The sequence below is a fragment of the Tripterygium wilfordii genome, chromosome 4, assembly GCF_013401445.1.
Source record: "Tripterygium wilfordii isolate XIE 37 chromosome 4, ASM1340144v1, whole genome shotgun sequence".
NCBI classification, from domain to species: Eukaryota; Viridiplantae; Streptophyta; class Magnoliopsida; order Celastrales; family Celastraceae; genus Tripterygium; species Tripterygium wilfordii.
Genome location: NC_052235.1, coordinates 4543303 through 4563964, shown reverse-complemented (window position 1 = coordinate 4563964; position 20662 = coordinate 4543303). Strand labels below are relative to the sequence as shown.

Here is a 20662-nt window from a genome sequence, read left to right as displayed (position 1 = left end):
AACCTTTTTTTAAATGGGGAATTACAACATACAAATTTGTCTTTTGAACATCCGATATGAGCCTAAACTCCCGTGTAGAAAGTTATCACCTGACAAAATGGTAAGTTGGGCCAAAGCCCAATGAGTGGCCATGAGGGTATTACTTCTAGTGAGAATCGAACTCAAAACCTTCCGATTTCATACGGTTTGGCCTCGCAAAAATTTACCATTAGACTATCAACCAAGTAATTGTAAGTCATCAAACTAAATCTTGATTTGCAAGTAAACATATTGCTAAGTTGAATAAGATGAGACAAAACCCACCACAACAAAAAGGACTGACTGCTTATATATAAAAATAAAACACAAAAAGGAGTGAAAAATATTAGGTGAATATTTGTCTCAATAATAGGATTTTGTGAAGCCTCAAAATTGCCTAGAGTTGCAGTTCTAAGACCACGAGAATCCTCATTACATATAGCATAAATTCAATATTCCCTGGTTTATATATATTCACATTCCAATATATACTAGAATAAAATTATTTAAGGAGACAATTTTGTCTCCCTAAAAAAATTCAAATTCTTATTTTATATGCTAACATATGTTATGTCTCATTTTGGGTATATATAATGTCAGTTGAAATCCAATGAATCTAGGAAAGAAAGACAAACAAATGTACTACATTAATTACCTACGATTCAGGGACTTTGGTAGTGGATCTAGTGATTAGCTTTTGAAAATTAACTTTTAAGAGAACCCCATGAGTAAAGGAAAAGAGCCAAAAAAGAAAGGCAAAAATCTAAATTTGACACCACCAATGATCACCTTTTCAAAAATTAACAAGAAAGTCATTAGGATTTTGATAAAGTACCTATGAATAAACAACACACAAATTCCTTCACAAGGGAGACTTACTAGATAGATAAACTGCCTTTCTCATATTATACCTGCCCATATGGCATTGCCTTTATCTACTTGATCATGAAGTTGTGTTTCTTTGGATTCTTGTGGACATATATTCTTCAAATTGCCAAACTTAACATGGGTCTCCTTTTAGAAATATATATATATATATATATATATAGAACCCAAGTAATTTTTTAAAAAATTACAGAAAAAAATATTTATTTAATTAAGATTTTATTTTATAGGTTGTTGTGAGAAATGTAAGTAGTTGAAGTGTTTTTCTTTCTTTTGAAAAGAAAATTTTGTGGGTGTACAATTCAATCAGTCTGTGGTGGTGGTGTTTCACTTCCCAATAAAGCTTTTGAAAGAAAAATATGGTCATCCTGTGTTTTCTCCTTTAGTTGATGAAATACTTTTTTTCCCCCTTCTCTTTTGCTTTAAGCGTAGGTCTCTTTATCTCCCCCTCTCCCATTGCTCTCAAATATGTAATTCACCTTTGACAAATCCAATCAAAATTACCCATTTTTTCTATTTGAAGGGAAGATAGGACTAGACACCTTTAACCCCATGATACTCTTGATGAGATCTCTTCTTTCCCATATGACTTGTTATGAAGGTGTTTTCATTTCCCATAAATTGCAATGATGATCAATAAAAAACGAGTGTTAAAGGTATTGAAGCCTTTCATTTCAATTGACAACTCAAAAATCTCTTGCTAGTTACAAGCCAAGAGGTTCCAAGTCATGCATGGCAATGAAGCCCAAGAGGAACATATATTTCTTTTTAAGGGTTAACCCTAAAATCTATTAGTTAGACAGTAGAGTGTGGGGTTCTCTGCAACTTCTCCCCTCTTTCTGGGCCTTTCTTGGACTTTCGTTCAAATTTTCCACCATAGCTTTTTAGGGCACATTGAAGGCCCGAAAGTTAACCAGGCAAAGTGGGATGGTCCATCACCTGCAATCCTTGTCAAGAGTTCAAAAAGGAACGGCAATAACAAAACTCTTGCTCTGGCTTAGTCTAATCTCCAGAGAAATTAGGGTGCAGTTTCAGAGCTACTACCCACCTGACTATAGCTTCCATCAGACCATCTGTGAGTTCCCCTTGAAAAAAATGATAATAACAACTAGAAGGGTATCTCTGGAAAGCATCAGACTCTAGTAAATATTCATCTCTTGCTGAATTTTCTTATAATGACGAAAAGTAACTGTCATGGCAAAAAGAATCTTGGGGTTTTTTATCAGAAAACCCATCAATTGTCTAGTGTTGCTTTATATCTCCAAAAGATCATCTAAAGAGGAACTTAGAACAAGTTAAGCTAGAATGTAATAATCCTACAAATTTCATAGTAGAGCCCCATCTCCTTTTCTTCCTGCTAGCCTAGGACTCTGATAGAGTGTTCCTAAACCTCCTTCTCTATCAGACTCAAAACATGAATGAATCCTGTTTGCTTTTGTTTGAGGCAAATGTCTGTCGAAGATGAACTTCTGAAACATTTCACTAGATAATGTGAGATTATTATACAGGTTTTCAGAGCCATGTAACAAAAGCAGGCATCATGTTAGAAGTTAGAACCCATTACTGTGGTGTAGAACCCGCTACAGTGGTGTAGAAATGTACAACATTATGGTATACCAAATGGCTGATCCATGGTTACTGCTCATGGTCCTCGGTAAGCTGATTTCAAGGAAATAGAGACTGCAAAACCATCCAGGAGACATCTTAGAGTTCCATTAACAAAAAATAATACGAGTCACGCATTTAGCAATTCATTAAATAAACAAAAAAAAACAAAATAAGAGCTTGCAAAATCATTAGGGAGATCGACAAGAGTTTGACTATGATTAGGAAGTGATAACTATGCTCTTGGCTTGTGTGATAGGATTTAACCGATGAGGCAATGACCATTGGCTAAAGATGGTGTAATAAATGAAACAGTGAAATCTGCCCAGTAGATAAAGGACTTGAATCCCCTGCAATACAGAAATGAGTGGTTATGCTTAAGAGAGAGAAAATAATATGCATACATATCTCCTCATCACAACAACATATGGACTTATTCCATATCTGCAATATTTCAGAGAAGTCCAATCCGTAGACAAATGTAATGAATAACTGTTTTAGTCTCCTAATCTTATAGTACAGGCAAAAAAGTGGCACTACGATGTTACCTTGCGGACATGAAAGCCATTCCAAGGAACACAACCTTGACAGATTGTTTCTGCCCCGCATAAGCAAACACTAATGGCCGCATTTCATGCAACGTTAGGAAAGCCATCACGCCACCAACTGTAAATGTAATGCATATGTAAAAGGCATAATTAAACCTAAAACTTGACATGGAATGATACTTTCTCCAGCTAAGCAACAAATCTGAAATCAATGGTAAAGCAAACCTGATCCTAGGCAAGCCCCTCTAGAATTTCAGGACTTGAGCTGCTCGGAAAAATATAAGCTGCAATTGCAAGGGAAAAGACATTCAGGAATTCAAAATAAATTTCTATCGTCGTAGAGTTGCATTAATAGAAATGGGATAATAACTAATCTGCCCCAATGAACAACATTATGGTATTGCATTTTCGTTAAATAGACACATTAGACTTCTAAACCAAGGCTTGGAGAACCCTTGAAGGTCTTCTATATTTAAGCTATAATTTTTTTTATAATGTATAAAAAATGGAGTTCAACAATGTATAACAAAATAGAGTCAACGTACAAACAACTATACCCCAGTGGCTCAGAAAACCAGAGAGCGTAGCCAATTTGAATGCTTGCCACCTACTGAGAAAAAAAGTGTCAGGTGAAGATGCTAATTTGAAAGAATCTAGACTTAACAGCACAGTTAACACCCACTGAAAATCCTACGGAACTATTGATACCATACATTCCATTCTCGACTGTTTCACATTATCACATGTGGGCTAGTTGCTGTAGGATAATTATTTGTATATATAAAATAAGGAGCAGTAAATTCTAAGGAGCGTGCCAATTTGACGGAGATAAGATGTTAGAAACTATGAGAAATATGACATTTCATTCATGCAAGCATTTGGAATCTCCCACAGTATATTATATTATTATTATGTACAATACCTCTAGAAAAGAAGAGAGAGTGACTACCTCTGGGATATTGTGCAAGGCAATCGCTATTGCCAAATTAATGCCCAACACGAAAGCCCTAGAAAGGAGTGTTTCACAGAAAGGGTGCAACATATGTGAAAACCTATCAAACTTCACAAGGCAATAAATGAAGAATAATCTGGACGACTTCGAAGTGCAATCAAGAAATGTGCAAAAATAAATAACTATGTTAGAAGAATTCTAAACCAATGCAATATTTCATCAAATGCAAGCTCATTTGTTAATGTCACCATAAAAAAAAGAAGAAGAAGAAGAAGCATATAGTTCAAAACTAGTTTCATGATAAAGATTCAAATGACGGGACTTCATCAATCTGTCATAAATTCTAAGTTCAAAAAAATACCATAAAATAAAATAAGCTTAAATTACAGAAGGATATTCTTTGCTTAGGTAACTGGCAATCCAGTACTGGAATTAAGGCTGGGTTGGGCCAGATAAAAATTCATTACTGATAGAACAGCGAATAACTTTCCTGATCTCTAATACAAAATGAAAAAGAATTGCATTTTTAACACATCACCAACTGAGAGAATTAAACAATCCATATGAAAAAAAATCCTGAAAGAAATAATACAAAGGAAAGTTAAGCATAAAAATAATTAAGCTTGATGACAGACTAAACAGCTTAAAATCCATTCAAAACCATATATTTATCACAGCGTACATGGTTTAGGAACTTGATTGACAGCTTTGACAAAAGGAAAGTTACCTTAATTTATCCAAGGAACACTGCCATTCCCTCTGGAAAATTGTGCAAGCTTATGCCTGCAAATTAATATATGTTACCATTAAATGGAACTAACATTGCAGAGACCCACACATTAAAGCAACAGTGCATCACACCAACTTCTGTAATACGAAAACCATATTGAGAACACAGTTATACCTATTGCCGTAATAATCCCACAGAATAAAACATGGCGACGATGCTTTTTCATAATCCTTGTCTTTCTTTTCCAATCACAGTAAGAAATTGTCAATGGAACTTTTAAATACTGAGCCAACAAAGAGGCATCTGTGCAAATTCGCAAACTTATATGTCAAAGGACCTCATTTACTAGAAGAATAGAGCCAGAGACCTTACTTTTCAGATCCCAACCCTAAGAAACTGTTTGTTCTGGAATAAATAGGCAACGAGAGCAAAGAATAGAACGCCAGCAAAAAACTACATCGGCAAATAGCGCTAGACATTAAAAACAAGGAAAAACATGAATAAGTCATGTTCCTTCCAAATTACATGAAAATCTAAGAATATAGCAGATCAAAGGTTGGCTTTTAAGAAGCCGATTGAGTTGATAGCATTATGAGCTAAATCCAGGAATGATATGCTCAGCATTAGACCTGCAGCAAAACCCTGCAGGGAGTACTTGACAAAGTAAGTGCACTAACAAGATCAAGACATTGAAATCATCACAAATTTAAATTCATCATTGTAAGAAACACATATATTGTATATAATCATAAACTCGTCCAGCCAAAAACTTAAAAAAATTCTTCCAGTTAAAAGTAATATGAGGATTTATCTGGACAAGAAGCAATGTATTGAATTAAAAAGAATGGGACGTGTGGCCTATAAAATGGCGGCGTAACACGTGACTAGAATATAATCAGAATGGATGGGATGGTCAATAAACATCACCTGTAAAAGACCAAGCATCTTTAGATTGGGAGTCGGGTTTGACACAATCAAAAGTCACCTGTTCCACATTCAAAGAGATGTTAACGATCACAAAAAAAATCTCTTATTTATTTTCATGTTGAATACAGTTTTGAATGACAACCCTAAAAGATGTTAGAAAGCTCCCAGCCGATCAATGTTGTATTCGAGCTTTATAACTAGCAACAAAAATATAAGAAGGTTGATGATTGGATAAGTAATTATTATCTAGTGTAACAAAATATATTCACTGAATCAACGAGAGTAGACACTTTTACTCTTTGCAACAACCACTGAGCCTAAGTATATGAGTTCTTGTTCTTTGAATAGAAAGATCTTCATCGAATTAGTTTAGCATCAAATTATTTAATTTCACAAGGAAACCAGCCCAAGAACATACATTTCGAGTCCCACAGTCAAGTATAAACTAAATAATTGAAGAATAAGAAAACCATGAGTACAAATTCATCAACAACACGGCAATAAACACAACCCAACTCATTAAAGCCTAAAGTTCAAAGAGTTCCTTCAACAAACACAAGGCAAAAGACCTAATATTGCAACAAAATTGATGAACAAATGTTCAAAATTCTCAAAAACAATAAAATTTTAATAAGCAACATTCGGAAACAAAAAATGGAAAAGCAAAAAAACCCAGATTACGGCAGCTAAATTTAGAGAAGCGGATAGTCAAATTCAGGAAAACAAGCTTATGTGTGACTGACCTATAGAAGTACGGGGTCTCCTGATAAGCCATAGAGTCCTCTCTTTTTTAGAACCAAGCTGTGCAGATTCGCTGAACTGGTTTTGACTTGGACTGCAATCGACTCTCGACAAGCACCATAGACTTTGGTGGAGCGTGCGTGTAGGCGGCCATAATAAGAAATAGGTGGTTCAATAAACTGTTCCAAGAAATCCTAAAAACGACAGCCTTTTCGTCGTCTACAGTTTCTATACTTTGTTTGGATACAATCATACAAGTCACCGCCATGATCATAATAAACCAATTAACTGTTTTGGGCCTATGAAGAGTGGACCTTGCAATCCAAACAAGACGATTAGTGTCGATTATCTGGAATCTGGACCTACCTTAGATATGGACTGGGGTTGCTGATTGGATCATATTGGGCTTTATAGTTGGACCGTCTAAGCATTGCTCAAGGCCTATACTCCTTAAAGCCCAAAATATAACCCTATTAACCCGAAAACGAGAAAATCCATAACTTTTATTATGTATTCAGTATGAAATATAAAATCACATCCCTAACAAAAAATTAGGGCAAAAGAATAGCTCATACAGTACCACCACCAGCATCATTAACGTCGATCGCCCTCCCAAAACAGTAAACGATTCAAAAATATGAAACAAACATAGAATTACACTCTCCATATGTATCACAAAACCTCAAATCCAAGGAAGTCAATCTAATGCCATAGGAGCGCCAAGGCAGAGACGAACAATGTGGAGCAAACAAAGGCGAAGGAAAAAGTCACCGGAGATCCAGGTCCAGCATCCATCGCCGGAGACGGCGGCGTCGCGCTATCTTGTGCCGTGACGGCCGCAATTGACAGAAGCACCAGAGCGAGGACCATGAAGAACACAACACTGCAGTTGCTAAGGTGCGCCATCTTTTTAGATTGTCGAGCAATTCGAATATAGAGAATGATAGAATAGTAGCAGAAGCGATTGTGTGGTGAGAGCACGAACCGACCTGCTATTTATAGCGTCGCCGATACGCGATTTTTTAATTTTAACTCTGAAATTATTTTTTTTCAGAGATTTTTTTGGTTTTAAACAGAAGGGCTAAAGGTAAGCCGTCTTGGGTGGCCCCCACAACGGCTCTTTTTTTTTTTTAAAGTAAATGTCTGATTAGCTTATCTCCGTCCATCTACAATAGTAAAGGTTAATCGGGCGATAGATGATCGTTTCTCTTCCTTTAGGCACCAACCGTGGCGTAACCGCAATACTTGGTGTCTCAATGTGAAATTGACGTCAGCACTTGGACCGACAAAGACGTTTCGCTGTCAGTAGATTCAGTACAATAATAATTTATTAATTTTCTGAATTTAGGATAAACAATAAAATTGTTTAACGTTGTATTGTTGTAAATCAGGTGATCATGTGATTTTCCAATTATTTTTTGTGTGAGCAACCATGTGATTAATTTTCTCTAATACTAATTAATGAAAAATATTTTCATCGAACAATTATTTCCCCCAATTATGTTTATCAGGTTCTTTCCCCCATATTTGTTAATGATTTGGAGTGTAAGGTAATGAGGCTAATTGTGATGATTAATTAAGGTGGTATGATATGATTGATAGATCAATAATGGTGGAATGTCCCTGGTTTGCTTTCATTTCACAAACTAGCCGTTACATCCCACCTTCCCAGCTGTCACCTATTCTTCCCTTTTTATTTATTTTTGGATAAGCTTCTCCAACCATTTAAACTTATACCACTGAGAATGGATCAATATTGGAATGGTCATTTAGTAGGAAGATGATTCTAAGAATGATGATTGAGGATTGAAAAGTTGAAATGATCAATCAATATACAAATTCAATAAACTTTACATAATGGCATTACTAAAGATCCTGCTGTAAGAAATTAAAATTGGCCAGCTTTAGCACCATTAATGTTATTTTGGAGATTTATCTATAATGTTTTGATTTTTCATCCTTGAAGAATATGGACACCATATATATGTATCTTCATATGATCAGTAAGGTGGAGGCGGGGGAGATGTGTAGATATAGGATGGCGGTGGTGGTGGAGATTTGTAGACATAGGGTAGAGGTGGAGGTGGAGGTCGAGGAGATGTGTAGACATAAGGTGGAGGTGGTGGAGACTTGTATATATATGGAGGACGTGGTGGAGACTTGTAAATATAAGGTGGAGGCGGGGGAACATAATTTTTATGGTTACACTTGTAATTGTTTATTTACTTGATTATGCAATCGTTTCTCCATTAATAATGCAGAGATAAGAAGCAATCATAAAGATTTCACAAGAACTTCATGAAGAGAAGAATAGGGCCAATTGATACTCATACCATTTTACTTTGAAGGATCTTCCATTTGCTGTCACCCCTGGTTCTCAACATGTAGTTTAGTAAGATTAATTTGCAGAAATCAGAACCCTCTTTGACCTAATTTTAGTTAAAACCAGACGAATTCAAAGCTAATTGCAAGTTTTAAGCATTAACATATTCATACTGAGCAATTAGTGAACATACTGGCTCGATCAGGCTCTACTGAATGGTTCTTCATTTACTTGCGCCTTCAAGAAAAGTCTGTTAATACCCATGAACAGATTCCAAGATACATACTACAAACATTATCAAAAGAGAAACTTGTGCATCAACTCTCTTCAGAATGTACTGTGGCACTGGAAATCTTAAAGAGAACCAAGCAGTATTTATGTCAGGACATTTGGAAGTAATTTGGTTACTTCCATCTCAACACTTCTCCAATACATCAACTTCATTGTGCTGATTTAAGCATTGTCCATTACAAATATTGTTATGAGCTAGAGTTCCACCAGCATATCAAAAGCTAAGTTTGGGGCGGAAATCAGCGCCCACAAATGGCGTGATAAATTCATCTAAACAAGCCATGCGGATTCTTTCAGGTGTTGCTGGATTATCAAGAGGGAACCACTCATTATGTCCGGTTTCTACTCTTGCAGCCATGATAGCATCCTTGATGGCAAAGAAGACTGCTGAAGCCAGGAAAAATGGAGGCTCGCCCACAGCTTTCGATGAATGAATAGCCTTTACGTTTGGATGACCCTGTTAATTGACATTGCGACAGATTAAACGAAAAGAAAAGTTAGAACAAAACATTTGGTTACATTTACAAGATAAAACTACAACTTGCTCAATGATATGAATGGACGGCCTTAGCATTTGGTTGACACTATTAAAATAATATAGAGATCCATAAAGCAAAATAAAAGTCAGAACATAACTTCTCCATAAGATTAACCACGACTTAGTCAATTATACTATATTAATCTTTGTATAAAGAGATTTGAATGAAGCTAAGCTGAAGTGGTGCGACTCAATCCTTCCGGTAAGGCTATTGACACGGCTCCTAGCATCCACATTGGCCATTTTTGAGTTAACATCAGCCAAGTGGATAGAAATTTTAATAGTCGACAAGAAGGAAGTGTCTCAAAATCAAATTATGCTGTCATAAAATTTAGCAATTACCCTTTTGCAGTGCCAACTTCACATAAAATAGACAAATTATGTCTTGCCAGACAGCCCAACCCTTATTTTCATATCCCCAATTTATGACCCAGTTTCAAACCCCCTAAGTGTGTTCTTAAGCATCAAAGTGAGAATTCCGAATGATAGAAATCAGGCTGTGTTAGATCGTAGTATCAAAATCGGAGCATCAAAGGCATTTAAGTATTTCTGATAACCGCAAAGTGGTTTTTTGAAAATATACCTTCAGGAGTGAAACATTGAACTTGAATGGGACATCATTTATGGAAGGTATTTTGTAACTTCCAGGTCCACATGTATACAGGCAACCAGGTGGGATCCACTTGTGAGCTGCATCCCCCCACTTAAGTTCCTCCAGAGCGACCCAACCCAAGCCTTGTATAAATGCCCCTTCAATCTGCATGAAATTGGAGTTTGCAGAGTATTTTGCTTGAAGATTATGGTGTAGACATATAAGCTAAAAACACTAACGTATGAATCATATAGAATCTAACAATAGAACAACCGTCGTCTTAACAGAAGCAAGATGCAATAAATCAAATTGCACTAAAATCATACACGGATCCCAGGCAGGAGGAACACCAGTGAAATGTACGAAGGCCAAATCAAACTGGTCCTCCACCCCAGAACTTGTAAAACACAGCATTCAAAAAAATATGCTTACAATGTTCAAAAAAAGTTCATAATGGTAAGAAAAGTGGAGAAAAAGAAGCACCTGTCCAACATCAATGGCAGGATTGAGAGAATATCCAAGATCCAAGATAATATTTGCCGTCCTAGTGTGGAAATCTCCCGTCAATGTGTCAATTTCAACCTCCGCAAATGCACCCCCGTAGGTGAAGTATCTAAATGGAATTCCTTTACCCTCTTTCCAATCAAATCCAATATCTGGAGTAATGTAAAATCCGTGGGCAGAAAGGTCTATTCTCTCCACGTAGCATGCAGTTGCCAGCTGCAAATAAATAAAAAGGTATTGTTTCCCCATGTACTAAATAGTTCATTGTAACATAACAAACATAGGAGGCTACCATAAACATTTGTTATCATAAACAGTAAATAACTAGGACAATAAAAAGTTTTGTAAAACTTTCATCTGACCAGCTATCACAGCCCCAAAGCACCTCATCCAACCAGCATGGTTGTTCTCAAAATCTTTTGACTTTTTATAGGAAAATAGTACCAATTCTTACCATCACCTCCTATATATATGATTTGCTCTCCTTAAAATACACCATTATCTTTCTTGAGTATAGATTTAATCAGATACTACAAAGATATTTCAGATTCTTTTCTTGCATGCACGGGTGAGCAGGCTCTAGGCAAAATTTAGTATTGATAGGGTAGATGAAGCGTTGGTTGGAACAATTAGAAGATCCTCCACCTAGATGCCTTAGCATGCTGTAAAACCTATGGTTTACCCCGAGACTGGGACTAAAGCACGGTTAGGATCAGATTAAATATCTTGTCCTTAGTTAATCATATCAAAACAATCTTTGTCACAATGTTTAAGAGTTTCAATATCAGAAAACAACGAGAGACAAATGAAACTAAAAAGAAAACATCAGATTATAAGACTTGTGACCATTCAATAAATAAACAGGGGCAGAAAAAATAGTAAATATTGTAATGAAACAAAAAAAAAAAGGCTTGAAAATCCAGCTGTACAGATCTTCAAAATAGGAGTTACCAGATAGAAGGTCTCCAACTCAAAATGCACAACATTCTTGCAAGCAAGCTGGTACTTAAAGATATGTGTGTCACTCTTAACACTCCATTGTATATATTTCCAAAAGCCATAATGCTATGAAGAATCGAAGATACACGAATACTACGCGCTTTCTTTTACATTAAGAAAACTGAAAGACTAACTGACACATTTAGAATCATAATTATGTATTTAGGTGAATTGCTTTGATTTCATGTTCTTGTAAACATTTATAAGTTACCATTAAGCTTTTAAATAACCGATCAAAAAAGAATAGATTGACATTTGAACTTTGGTGAAGGGAGAAATTTTACAGTTAATGAAGCTGACAGAAAAGGATAATATGTAGCAAAATACGTGGAAACAAGGAAGATATCAAGATAAGGCTACCTCTGCGAAAGATGTATAATTATGCGTTGAAGAAATAGGCTTCATCCTTGCTATTATCTGTTCACATGCATCCAAAACTGCAGCTCCATACATATCAGAACTCGCAGAAGCTGCTGTGGGAGAGGCATTAGGAACCTGAATTTGTAGCAAACACATCACCCAGGGTAATCTGAATCATCTTATAGCAGTGACAGAATTCAATGTCGTATCTCTATAAGCACACATATTTCAAATTTTAATACGTACTGATTATACAAGAGGCAAAACAGGAAACCCTCATAACACTACATTAGCAGCATGAAGAAATGAGGATCAAGTATAAGGAGCATTGAAAAGAATTCCCAAGAAATATTCAAGAAAGTGGACGTAGGCCATAATAAAAAAATGAAACCAAGTATTATAATTTAATTGATGGCATTCTGTTAGATCATTCAAAATAAGCACACACAAAAACACAGGCCAGGTTGGCCCAACTGAAAATAAGGATGGATATTTGCATTTGCTAATCATATGGAATGTAGAACAAGAAGAAATATGCCAAGAGTATTACTCTACGATGATTCTAAAGTCTAAACTGAGGCTGCAAGGCGCACATCAATTGAAGTTGAAAAAGAAACTGGAAATGACAAGAGCTAGAAGTCCAGGGACTTTGAAAGAGGCACAACTAATTATGAGATTCAAAGGTCCCACAAATGTTCTCAAGGTGGCAGAGCATCAGAAAGAACAAATTTGATTTATCACCTTATCAGTACTCGTCTCTGATATAAATACAGAAGAGAGAGGGATATTGAAAGCTGAAGCAGCAATCTGAGCAACTTTAGTATGTAGGCCTTGCCCCATCTCCACTCCTCCATGTGTAACTAAAACAGTTCCATCTGTATAAACATGAACAAGTGCACCTGCCTACAATGATGATGAGGTACCTTTAAATTGCAGATATATACATCAATTGAAAGGAGGTAGTAAGTTGCAATAAGAAAAATCAGTTGCCTTGCCACATTAACGATACAAGCAGTAAGACTGATGAAAAAAACCCGCAATAATAACAAGCAGACAATACAGAGATTAATTGGGTAAAAACGGTATCTGTTGACAGACCCGTGGTATCAGCCAGAAATATTTCCAAATCAAGCCATAAACACACCCACAAAGACACGGAGATATATATAAATATAATCAAGATAAAAAGAAGAAGCCAAAACACATGTCACTTGCAAAGGTGATAAATGATAGCCCAGTTTGTGATACCTCATTCAGCGGATTACAACAATTATCATTGAACGACAATCAACTAAACAAATATTCTTGTATAATGAGTTTTAATATGCACCAACGACAACTATATATTCAATTATACAAATATGAACAGAAAAAAACTTTACCTGATTCATGAACTTTGCGGTAAAGGATATGCCAAACTTTGTTGGAACCATGGCAACTCCACGCTTCTTCCACCGATTCTGAAGGTTGAACTTTTCAGCTCCTTTGCGAGCCTCCACAAAGTTGCATGATAGCTTCAGTTCATTCCAAAGTGGGGGTAGTGTAAAGTGTTGAAGTTGCTGGCCATAATGTAAAATTGCCCCTTCAGTCTGAAAATTTATTTCCTGAAGAGGATTTCAGTTTACAAAGTCAGTGGCAGAAGATGACAAAATGAATAAGGATATTTTTTGCGAACTGCAGGAATAATAAAAGGAACGCCAAATTGACATAACCAGGCAAATTACCCTTATCTCTTCTGGGTTTTTATGAAGTTCAACAGCTATCCTGTGAATCCAGTTCTCAGCTATAAGCATTCCTTGAGGACCTCCAAATCCTCGGAAGGCAGTGTGACTTGGAAAATTAGTAAAGCAAACTCTTCCCATAACCCTCATATTTGGTATCTCATAGACATTATCCGAGTGAAACATAGCACGTTCAAGTATAGCAAGAGACAGATCTAATGAATTTCCAGCATTGTTGTAGATTTGAAGATCCAGCGCGAGTAACCTTCCCTCATTTGTAAACCCAACCTATAAAAGTAATTTTAGGGTATCAAATTTATCCAAAATTAAGTAACAAGAAATGTACTCCCTAGCTCATCTTTTGATCTACTTTGTAAAGTAAGACTTGATCAGGATTTTCGATATGATCATAGAAAAAGGGAAAAGTATATTATAAGCGGTCACATAATCCATTAGTATACTACAACTTCATTTTGAGCACTCAAAGTTGAAAGATTATAAAATTATTAAATCAGATACACATTAAGATATGGAGCCCCCTTATAGAAAAGGGCCTTTTAATGTAAGAGTTAGATGCCAAATCACAAAATTGGACCTCGTGACCGCAAAATTTAACTGAAAAGGGAACAAAGATAATACCTTGTACTTTCCAAGGAAACTATGACGCTGTCCAGTAATCATCATGTCTATGTCTCTATCTAATGTGATTTTTACAGGACGATTCAACAGGTAAGAGGGTACAGAAGCCGCCGCCGCAATAAAAGCTGATCTTGTCTCCTTGCCACCAAAGCCGCCCCCAATTCGTTTAGTTTTACAGACTACTTTGGACATTGGAAGACCAAGAACATGAGAAACATATTTCTGATGCTTTTGAGGGGCCTGCATAGAGAATGACAGTGTGACACAGCAATAACAAAAGAGAAACTTCATTGAAAAATGAGTAACTGCCATGCTACATCCATTTTGATTGGCATAGGTATTCAAGAGCCAACTAGGTCTCAAAAGGCCGTAAAAGTTCGACAAACAAGATTGGACATGTGGTCTCTTGAAGTTCTCTCTCCTCTCTTAAAACATTTCCCAGATAACCCTCCCTATCCCTAGGTATCTGTCTCAGCTACAGCTTCCTCTCTCACCATCACCTTTTCCCTCCTAAGGAGCGGTTGACGAGTTATTAAGAAAATTGGGATTTCCGGAATTTATCATATGCCATCATATGATTCCTCAACCATTCCTTCAGGATATGAAGCTCCCACCACTAATTTGTAGAAGTGGCTAAATTTTATCAGAGTCAATTAAAATTGAGCATTCCTATCAACTCTTAATCAGCCTAGTTAAACCCACAACCTGGGTTGGTGATGACATTTTGTTTTGAGAAGCAAAAAGAATTCTATTAACAAAGGCACCAAGGGGGTGCCATCCGATAGTACACAAAGAGGGCTAGTTACAAGAAAAAGTTCAGTTACAAGGGAGTGGTGGTCATGCACATTTTCAGAACCTGAACAAGATAGGAGATAATTTTCAGAACCTGAACAAGATAGGAGATAACATGTTAGGAACCATGCGAGAGTAAAGCTTACTTGGGTGGATGAAATCATATGAACTTCATTGCCACTGTCTATTGTCCAAATTAAACTGCTTTGAGGCTCCAAGTAAAAGTGTTCCTGGCCACCCACATGGACTTCACCCTCAATGATTTTGTCGCACTGACCTGACTTAAAACAGAGATCAACATCACCCTTTCTCAAACATCTTTCTGTGTCAGGATGGAAACTCTTAGCATCAATTGCTTTCTCTATAGACAAGATTGCTGGAAGCTCTTCATACTCAACATGGACTTTTCTCGCTGCTAATTTTGCATTTTCATGTGTATCAGCAACAACCACCCCTAAGACCTGCAGAAAACACCCAGTTGATCATTACATCGGAAAGGAAATACAATAAGCAAATATAAGAATTTCCATGCAAAATCTCAGCTAGACTCATCCACAAGACCATGTAATATATTCATTTTCTATGCACCTGCATTTGGCATGAATCAGTTTTACTACAGTAATAAGATTATCTTCAACATTTTCTCAAGCCATGTGCCTCAATTTTTACGAGCAAATTCCTCAATCACACAAGTATGTCATAACTCTGCCATTGATGAGATCTATTCATCAGAAGACTCAATGACATAACTGCAACCCTGAGTTTCACAAAGCACACAAATGCACTATATGAACCAGGCAAAGATGGTTTGCATGCATAGTATTAAAAAAGAAGAAGATGAAAGTAACTTCATGCAACAGACCACTTACCTGACCTACACAAGTGACAATCTGTGAAGCAAATAGTTCCTCATCGGCAATAACAGCTCCGATATGATTATCTCCTGGTACATCTTTGGCAAGAAATATACCCGCAAACCCAGGTGAAGATTCGGCTGCTGAATAATCTATTGAAAGTATTCGGGCATGAGGTTTTCTGCTCAATACCAATGCAGCATTCAACCCATTAGGAGGCATTGCAATGTCATCAGCATAATCGGCTTCACCTGTAACCTAAAGAAAGTTATCATGTCAACAGCGAATGTCATGTTTTACTTTGGGCAGTTAAAGAACTAAACATATCATTAAATGAAAAATAGATCGATATATGAGAGAAAAATAAAATTAATCATTAAGGTAGACCGGTAGAATCCTTATAAAAGAAGAATAGCAGACATGAAGTCAATATATGACGAGTGTTCAAGTAACCAAAGGTAAGGTGGAAGGTATAAGTTAAAGATAAAACCATTAGCTTCTCCATGGGTCTGCCTATTCCTATTAAAACTCATCCAAGATACAATGGAAAGAAAATCAGAAACATAGAGTTAGCATTAGGACATAAAGATGACATGGATGGAAGAGCACTATTCCTTGCATGCGCATGCATGAGCACATACAACCAAAAGATTTATCCTTTCTCCTGATGAAATTGATTTGAAATAGAGAAAGGGAAGGGTAACATTTAGAAGACAGGCAAACAGAAAAATCAGTAGCTGCTTACAGACAGATTCACACTATATGAGCAAAAAGGTTACTAGTCTAGCATTCAAAATGCACATTCATAACACGAGAACGCACACAATAGTAGAATTACTGTTACATACAGATTACTTGAGGCCAGAAACTAAAATTCTTCTCAGATACATGATTCAGCCCAAGTGCATAACCTTGTCAATTCTACATATATACGGTCTCCTTATTTTACATGATGCAAAACAAATAAGGCAAGAAATAGGTACGACCCTATCAATTATATGATTCTATTAGAAACTCAAAACAACAAAGACCAACAACCCTACCTTGAACTACGTTTTCCAGTAATATGACCTGGTATCAAAATATACGTACCTGAAGTCTTGATGAGAGATGAACCTCAGGAGAGCCAACAGATGTTCCATGTTTCATGATTTCATAGTCCTGACTTCCTATAACTGATGGTCTGTGGAATGGTTCAACAGCCGACAAATGAGTCAAAGGTAGACTTCCCTTGATGGGTTTCTTGTCATTCATGTGGTGCGAAACCCATAGGAAAAACTTGAAGAAGAAGCTAAGTGTTAAGGATTTCCTGAACTCAACCATTCCTCCAGGAGCATCTTCGTGAAGGAAGATGTCCGCTTGTAAGACTTTCAAAGAACCCCGCAATAGTTCCTGGCCCCAATTTTTCCCAATCAGAAATTCTTTTACTTTTCTTGCTGACAACGACAGAGGAGCTACCCCACCATAGACAATTGATGCATCTGAAACAACCAATGCATCCCCCTTTTCTTCGAGACAAACACGCATTCCAGCATTTACAATTGCAATGTCATCATCCCTACGATGAGCCTGCTTAAATTCTTTCACATACTCAAGAGGCCTAGTCCAGGGTAATAAAACCGAGAGTAAAATTTCATTACTAGACAAATCCACCTTACGATAGCCCAGAAAGAAATTCTCCGCCAGAGTTGTTCTAATATTCCCTTTGCAATCGATGATTCGAAACATCGCTCTTGAAGCCATCCACAGTGGGTTCAAGTCGGATATTGGACTGGCTGTACATATATTTCCTCCAATAGATGCAACATTTTTTATCTGCGTCCCAGCAAACCACTTTAGTTGTTCAATGAAGGCCTTACAAGATGATGTTTCATGAGCAGCACGCTCAATTACTGCCTTTCTGAAAATCTGTAGAAGTTCAGTTAGTCTTATTGCAGCACCTATCTCTATGCCATCATCATTGACTTTCAGGATATTGAGTTCAGGTACACGTGTAACAGAGACCAAAGCCTTGTACTGGATTCTCTTTAACCTCATTTCAATTCCAACCTCGGTATTACCCACTAAAAACTTAGCATCTGGGTATTTCTCTTTTAACTCCAGCACATGTTCAAGCTTTAAGGGTCGAAACCACTTAAGCCCCCCAAATCCATTCAAATTTAAGGGCGTCAATTTTCTTAACAAGAGCTCGGGAGGAAAAATAAGCTCTTTTTCTGTATACTTGCTTCCATCTATCTCACTGTAGGAGACAGGTTCATATCTGTTGCCACCAGCATTACGTCCTTCACAGGTGTTTGTATCATTAAGAGTTTTTGATCCACATGAACATGGCTTACCAGTAGAAGGGCAGATAAAGTCACCTCCTCGAGAATCTAGTGAGGACGTATTGGTATATAGGACATTATCCGTCTTGGCAAAAACTCGAAATGCATCAACAATTGGTCTATAACCGGTGCATCGACACAAGTTTCCTGCAAGGCATTCTTCAATTTGCTCTTCACTGGGAGGCGTTTGGCTAGATCTTAAAAGTGCATACATTGACATAATGAAACCAGGGGTGCAAAATCCACATTGGGAGCCATGAGAAAGAGCCATAGATTCCTGATAATATCACAAAATAGACTTAGTCAAGGACCACATTAACTAACTAAGAACTGCAAATTTGACCAACAAAAGACCGAAACTTTAAGATACATAACTATGCTATTAAGAATCACATGTGACGCATAATTCAGTTAAATAATACTCACTTTAGGAACATTTTATAAACACAATACCTTCATGAGCAGACACAATTTTATTTGACAATCATTGGCGATAAATTTTTATATGAGTTGCTTCTACAACCATACCAACATGAAGCCCCAACATAAAAAAGCAGCACTTACTTGTATTGGGTGCAAGCCTCGTTTATGGTTTCCAAGTCCCTCCACTGTGATCACATGCATCCCTTCAAAGGAATACAGTGGAGCCAAGCATGCATTCACAGCATAATGCCTGTAAAAAAAATCATTCAGTAATGACCAACATTTCTACTTGAGCAAAGTGCAATATAAAAGCAACATCCATAGATGAAAAGATGAGCTAGAGTGGAAGAGGGACTCACACACATTTCTTCAAACTTCTATCATACTGAGACACCATCACAGTGCAAGCCCCACAACCACCTTCACCACATCCAAGCTTTGTCCCAGTCAAGCCGATGTCTATTAACAAATTGGTCAATAATCGGTTCCAAAAACAAACAAACTGGTCAACAATTAGGATTTAACAATAGAAACCCAAGAGATTCCATCATACAATGACCATGGAACTGGGTGATAATCGGGGGGGGGGGGGGGGGGGGATTTAAAATTTGAGTAGGTACACAATATAAAGGGAAAATAGCGAGAACAGAAGAAACTCAATGAACAATATTTCCATATATGGTAGTATACAGAAACTGAATTAGTGAACAGAATCATAACTGGACAAATTCTGCTTATGCTAATAACAAAATGAGGCTCAAAAACTTAATTTCAGTGGTCTTCTTGGGATCCTGAGGTAAAAGGATCAAGTTGGTGAACATTAAACAGAACACAAACACAAACTCCTCAAAACTTCTTCTCTCTGTTATCGATTCTTATGATACACAAAAATTTCAATGTCCTCCACAAAATCCTATCAATATATTAATTAAGTCCAACAAGCACAAATTGATTCATTAATGTATCAATAGAAAACTCACAAAATATCTAACTCAGACGGGTTCAAAATTCAAAACTTTCACCTTTTTTTTCTTCTTCTTGTGCCATTATCTAAGAGACATATACTTCAAAAACGCACTCAAAATCATCCACAACAAATAAGATTCATGATTATTCAACAGCCATTGATTCATACGTCAAATCAGACAAAACCACTTCCCAATCAAACCAAAGCAACTTAATATTCATTGATTGGATTAGCCTGACTCAATGAATAGCCTGACCCGAACACAATACAACCAAACCCAGCTATATTGCTGTGAGTTGGTCCCAGAAAACCTTCAAACAAGAATCCTATGATTACCTCTAAGATACTCGAGAAGAGTCAAGTGGGCAAGTCCATCACGCAACACTTTGCGAACTCCATTGACGTACAAGACTGCCTCCTCTTCCAGCTTCCCCACTTCTTGTTCCTTCAACGAACCCATCTTCGATTCTCCTTTTGATTCCTGATCACGTATATTACTTATCGAAACAAACGCAGATTACATCAACCGTCAAATGAATGAAAAAGACAAAAAAAGGTAGCAGACAAACACAGTGTCCTCTGACTTCTAACGCGGTGAATCTGTCCTTGATATATATTCTCGTCCGGATTGTTCACGTGTAAATTGTTGGGAAAAATTAAAGAAAAATTGGAATGAGACAAAGAACAGAAAGAAAGAAATAGCACAAAAAGGCAAGGATCCATTCATTTGAATCAACTGCAACATTTCCGATGTTTCAATCCATCATTGTTTCGGCTCCGGTGCAATGTATTGTACTTGGATAAGGATTAGAAATGTAAATGGGCCAATAAGCATGTGGGCTCAGTGAATCCGACACGCAGTTTAAGTGAGCCATGTTGGCCCATCAATCAGTCACCTCTTCTTTTTTTGTTTGTTTATGAGCACCAAT

General features: G+C 36.9%; 2 protein-coding genes across 3 annotated transcripts; both read right to left on the bottom strand.

The window, feature by feature from the left end:
* Positions 1 to 2318: 2318 nt before the first annotated feature.
* Positions 2319 to 6085, bottom strand: LOC119996823 (zinc transporter ZupT-like). Its single transcript, XM_038843617.1, is given in 10 exon segments — positions 2319 to 2583; positions 3057 to 3174; positions 3282 to 3291; positions 3294 to 3340; positions 3602 to 3746; positions 3979 to 4116; positions 4370 to 4446; positions 4813 to 4875; positions 5666 to 5723; positions 6068 to 6085. Coding segments are annotated over 10 exon segments (774 nt in total). The 3' UTR covers positions 2319 to 2483.
* A 2913-nt stretch (positions 6086 to 8998) lies between these two features.
* On the bottom strand, positions 8999 to 20488 carry LOC119996112 (xanthine dehydrogenase 1-like). 2 transcript variants are annotated; one of them, XM_038842635.1, is made up of 14 exons: positions 20070 to 20488; positions 19126 to 19225; positions 18908 to 19016; positions 17112 to 18620; positions 16035 to 16277; positions 15312 to 15626; positions 14374 to 14613; positions 13738 to 14022; positions 13396 to 13617; positions 12755 to 12916; positions 12014 to 12148; positions 10634 to 10870; positions 10142 to 10315; positions 8999 to 9477 (listed from the first exon to the last, which is right to left on the bottom strand). In XM_038842635.1, the coding sequence occupies exons 1-14, from the start codon at positions 20191 to 20193 to the stop codon at positions 9235 to 9237; spliced, it is 4098 nt and encodes a 1365-aa protein (XP_038698563.1). In that variant the 5' UTR covers positions 20194 to 20488; the 3' UTR covers positions 8999 to 9234. The 2 variants fall into 2 exon arrangements, with proteins under 2 accessions (XP_038698563.1, XP_038698564.1); XM_038842636.1 differs by lacking the exon at positions 20070 to 20488 and having other exon boundaries at positions 19130 to 19215.
* Between the last annotated feature and the right edge of the window lie 174 nt (positions 20489 to 20662).

Bases quoted from the DNA above. Each gene is read 5' to 3' on its own strand.
- LOC119996112 (XM_038842635.1), bottom strand. From the start codon at position 20,193: ATGGGTTCGTTGAAGGAACAAGAAGTGGGGAAGCTGGAAGAGGAGGCA. The intron at 16,278-17,111 runs GTACGTATATTT...AACTTTCTTTAG, and splicing joins ATCTCTCATCAAGACTTCAG to GTTACAGGTGAAGCCGATTA. The intron at 13,618-13,737 runs GTAATTTGCCTG...AATCCTCTTCAG, and splicing joins AAAACCCAGAAGAGATAAGG to GAAATAAATTTTCAGACTGA.